The sequence below is a fragment of the Linepithema humile genome, chromosome 3 (assembly GCF_040581485.1).
Source record: "Linepithema humile isolate Giens D197 chromosome 3, Lhum_UNIL_v1.0, whole genome shotgun sequence".
NCBI classification, from domain to species: Eukaryota; Metazoa; Arthropoda; class Insecta; order Hymenoptera; family Formicidae; genus Linepithema; species Linepithema humile.
The window spans coordinates 15,385,646-15,390,449 of NC_090130.1; the positions used below are offsets into that span (position 1 = coordinate 15,385,646).

At 35.5% G+C, this 4,804-nt stretch overlaps 1 protein-coding gene across 1 annotated transcript; it reads right to left on the reverse strand.

Moving 5' to 3' along the window:
- Positions 1-967: 967 nt before the first annotated feature.
- On the reverse strand, positions 968-3,641 carry LOC136998845 (uncharacterized). Its single transcript, XM_067352137.1, has 2 exons — positions 2,761-3,641; positions 968-2,696 (listed from the first exon to the last, which is right to left on the reverse strand). Exon 2 carries the CDS (start codon positions 2,693-2,695, stop codon positions 1,268-1,270), a length of 1,428 nt encoding a protein of 475 aa, XP_067208238.1. The 5' UTR covers position 2,696; positions 2,761-3,641; the 3' UTR covers positions 968-1,267.
- Positions 3,642-4,804: the final 1,163 nt, after the last annotated feature.

A 4,804-nucleotide genomic window follows, 5' to 3' on the forward strand; every position in this document is an offset into this window, starting at 1 on the left:
AGCTTTAAATATGTTGTAAAGTAGTTCAAAATAAAAGACACGTATTTTTTTTTATGTGCTTTCTTGCACGTTTAGGGTTGAAACAACCCCTACAAGCTAAAACGGTTTTTTTGATTTTGACTAAATATCGTCAAAACTGTAAGAGGTATCAAAAAATCTTTCGAATAAAAGTTGCATGGTCTTTTATGAGCTTAACCGCGTAGGTCGATTTTTAAAAAATTTTATATTTTTTAATTTACCCCTACTCCTTTTTATTATTTTTACAAATTTCAAAATTTTTGTTATGATAAAAGTTGTAGCATTTTTTATGCTGAATACAACCGTATATGATTTTATTATGTTTCGAAATCGCATCTTTCAGAAATGAGCTGTCAATGTCGCACTATATGCGTCGCGCTGCGATATATGCATATATATGCATAACGCATCGTTTGTGCCGCTTGTGTAATCGATGTTTGCCGCGCATGTGTAATTGATAAGACGAATAAAATTAGAAATAAAGATTAGCATGTTATGAAATATTCGGAAAAATGTTCTGATCAAAGAACAAAGTTCACTAAAGTTGTTGCCAAGGCATCTCCTCTATATTACATTTTTATAGTTATACTAGAACAATACAAGCGCGCGCTGCGCCCGTACACTTATTATAATAATTTAATAATTATAAAATCTAAATATTTTAATAAAATTTTTAAAATTTTAAATAACCGTCAAAATAATCTTCGCTCTCAAACTATCAAACTGTCAGAATAATCGAGATAACCAATCAGCGTCGCGGATAAGCGTCAACAATACTTTCGATACATTCGAGTATCGATCTTTCATGCCTTTTTTAAGAGTGGATTATATCGAAAGAGAAATAAATAAATAAAAATCTTACAATTAAAATGCAATTTATTGTTTTTCAATGGTAATGCAAAAAATTCCAATTAATTTTAGGTTTTTCTATTAATCAATACTAGAAACATTTGTTTGTTTATTATTTTATTTCTTTTATAATAATATATGTCGAAACAATTACAACTTTACCTTCAACAATAACATACTACATATATTGAATATAATACATATATTAACATATATTAAAAACAGATGAATTTATGGAACAAACGTATCACAAAGGTGATGTTTGTGAAAAAAGTGATTTATACGAAATGACTTTTTGCACCATGCGCAAGTAATTATTGCAGGTGCGCCACAAATATCGCATGTTGGTTTTGACTGTTTATGGAAACAAAATTCCACTAGTGTTTCGAATTCTTCGGGCTTATTTATTTATTACGTACCCGCTTTTATACCATGCGTATTTCAATAAATTTCTGAATCTTGGCGATGAAAATTGATTATGAGTTAATGACTGTAGTTTTAAAATGGTGTTTCTTGCATGCAGATTGACTTCCAGACCTAAAAGCATTACAGTATCAGAAAAGTGTCTAATGAAATTCTTCCACAAACGAAAACCATATACATCCAATGGTTGTATTTTTCCTGTTGTTCCAGCTGATATAGTCAACAAAATAATATCTTCTGTAGATTCTGGTTTAGATTCTTGAATAATATTTGGACAATGACCAGTCCACAAATCTAGTAGTAAAACAGATTTTGGACCTACATTTGGAAAAAATACGTCTTGCAACCAAATTTTAAAATAATGCGCTGTTAATTTTCCGGATTTCGAAGCCGTAACAAAAATATTAGGTGCCTTAAACATTGTTTCTTGCACTCTGGGACCAAATGTTTCACTAACTTCTTTCAGTACAATAAAAAGAGGCGATAATAATTTACCATCGGCTGAAACAGTAGGTTGTATAGTATAGCTATGCGTAGTTGCCGATACGGATTGTACTGCAGATTCAATCTTTTTTGTTCCTTTATATGCCAATGTACGACCGGCATGAAGTTCTAATTGGAATCCGCTTTGATCACTGTTGTAAATATTTTCAATTCCATATTCTATTATTTGATATTTAACGTTTTCAATAAATGTGTTACATTTTTCTTCAAAATCGACGTTAGACATTATAGATGTTTTTCTTATAAATTTTGTTATTTTACGAGATACAATATTATGTATTATTTTAAATTTTCGTATCCATCGCGATGAAGTTGTAAATCCTGGTACATTTAAATTTTCCTGTGCCTGAATAGCCCATCGAGCTAAATCAGCGTTGTGAACAATAATTCTATTTTCAAGAGCTGTATGAAAATTATTTAATGTATATTCCGAAATTTGTTTTAATTTTTCGAATCTACTGCCACCTTGATTCACTTGAATTTCCCATCGTCGTAATTGACGTAATGAATATACTTTCCGAAATCTTCGTTTTACTCCTTCTAATGTTCTTGGCCTTGTTGTACTGCTTTTCCAAAATTCGACTGCATTTTTTTTATATTCATACGGAATACGTTCATCTGTAGTACATATAACTTTAGGATTTGCGTCCAATAGCTCACCTTCTTCCTCTTCATCTCCTAGTTCGAATTGCTCTGCTGTTGGAATATCATTATCGTTTTCATAATCTAAAGATTCTTCTACTTCCATTTCGTATCTCTCATCGCGCATTTCTTTCAGCATAGATTCTATTTTATGTGCCATTTCTCGTTTTTCAGATGTTATCGGACTTGTTGATAAATTAAGGGCCGAAAAAGTTACGTATACTAACATTATTACGTTAAATGGATTTAATTGAACCATTCTGAAAAATATATGGTAACAATTAAATATTTCTCGTTATTTGTGTACAAAAAAATAATACTTACTTTATAGTGAATTTGCTGTTCTTTTTTTGATGCTGTTTTATATATTGTTTTTCCGTAATCACTAACAAGCGCACAACTTTAAAGCGTAATATGCACTGCCAGGATATGACAACGCGTTGCGTTATAAATACACTCGAAATGCGACTATAAAAGTGTAAAATAGAGGGGATGCCTTGGCAACAACTTTAGTGAACTTTGTTCTTTGATCAGAACATTTTTCCGAATATTTCATAACATGTTAATCTTTATTTCTAATTTTATTCGTCTTATCAATTACACATGCGCGACAAACATCGATTACACAAACGGCACAAACGATGCGTTATGCATATATATGCATATATCGCAGCGCGACGCATATAGTGCGACATTGACAGCTCATTTCTGAAAGATGTGATTTCGAAACATAATAAAATCATATATGTTTGTATTTAGCGTAAAAAATGCTACAACTTTTGTCATAACAAAAATTTTGAAATTTGTAAAAATAATAAAAAGGGGTGGATGGTAAATTAAAAAATATAAAATTTTTTAAAAATCGACCTACGCGGTTATAAAGCTCATAAAAGACCATGCAACTTTTATTCGAAAGATTTTTTGATACCTCTTACAGTTTTGACGATATTCAGTCAAAACCAAAAAAACCGTTTTAGCTTGTAGGGGTTGTTTCAACCCTAAACGTGCGAGAAAGCACATAAAAAAAATACGTGTCTCTTATTTTGAACTACTTTACAACATATTTAAAGCTCGTCAAAATCGGAGGGGGACACTTGGGTCCCTTTCCTTGTTAGAGGGGGAGGAGAGAGTGATCGCGTTTGCGTCACGTGCTTTAACGGATCCGGAAAAACGATACTCGGTTACCGAGCAAGAATGTCTGGCAGTGGTATGGGCCATAAAGAAATTTCGACCGTATCTAGAGGGATATCAATTTACGGTAGTTACCGATCATAGTAGTTTAAGGTGGTTACACAATTTAAAAAATCCGACCGGTAGACTGGCCCGATGGGCCCTAGAGTTACTCGAATACGACTACGAAGTGATACATAGAAAAGGGGCCTTACACCATGTTCCCGACGCATTGTCGCGTATGTTCGAGAAGGATACGAATACCACTGTAATGGCTGCCGTTGAGACAGATAATCAGGATACCGTAGATGTCGATACCACAGATCTGTGGTATAGGAAACGCTACGCGCAAATCAAAGCGGACCCGAAACGGTATGCCCATTGGAAAATAATAGAAGGGCAGATGTATTTTTTAATTCCGAAACCGATCATATCCGAGATAGTGGAGGATTTAGATAGGTGGAAGTTGGTATTACCGTACGAATTACGTAAAGAGGCTTTGCGCGAATCACACGACGAGCCGCAGGCCGGTCATTTGGGGATAGATAAGACTTATCAGAGACTAGCTGTCACGTATTTTTGGCCTAATATGTTCCGAGATGTGGTGAAATATTTGAAGTCGTGCGATATCTGCCAGAGGACGAAGGTAGAACAAGCAAGTCCGGCAGGATTATTGGGTCGCCGTGTAGTGGAAGGCCCGTGAACGGTGGTCGCCGCGGACATTGTCGGTCCGTTGCCGCGTAGCAAAAATGGCTTTCAATCAGTGATGCAAACTCGAGCCGGCCAGCACCAGGGCTCCGTGGTAGGGAAAGCATGCACACAAGCGCACACGTACGTGTGACGTAAGCAATTCTCGCTTGTGTGCATGCTTCCCCTACCACGGAGCCCTGATGCTGGCCGGCTCGAGTTTGCATCACTGCTTCCAATACTTATTAGTGATACAAGATTTATTTACGAAATGGATCGAATGTAGGGCCCTTCGAGCGGCTAAAGGTCCAAAAATAAAGGAAGCATTAGAAGATCTAGTCATAACGCGTGGGGGCACACCCAAATTTCTCCTCACCGACAATGGTACCGAGTTTGTGAATCGCGTGATGACGGACTTCGCGGAGGAAAATAAGATCACTCATACTACCGTGCCACCGTATCACCCACAGGCTAACCCGGTCGAACGCGTAAATAGAATCCTCAAAACAAT

Excerpts from the sequence above, each read along its gene's own strand:
- LOC136998845 (XM_067352137.1), bottom strand. The coding sequence starts at position 2,695 with ATGGTTCAATTAAATCCATTTAACGTAATAATGTTAGTATACGTAACT.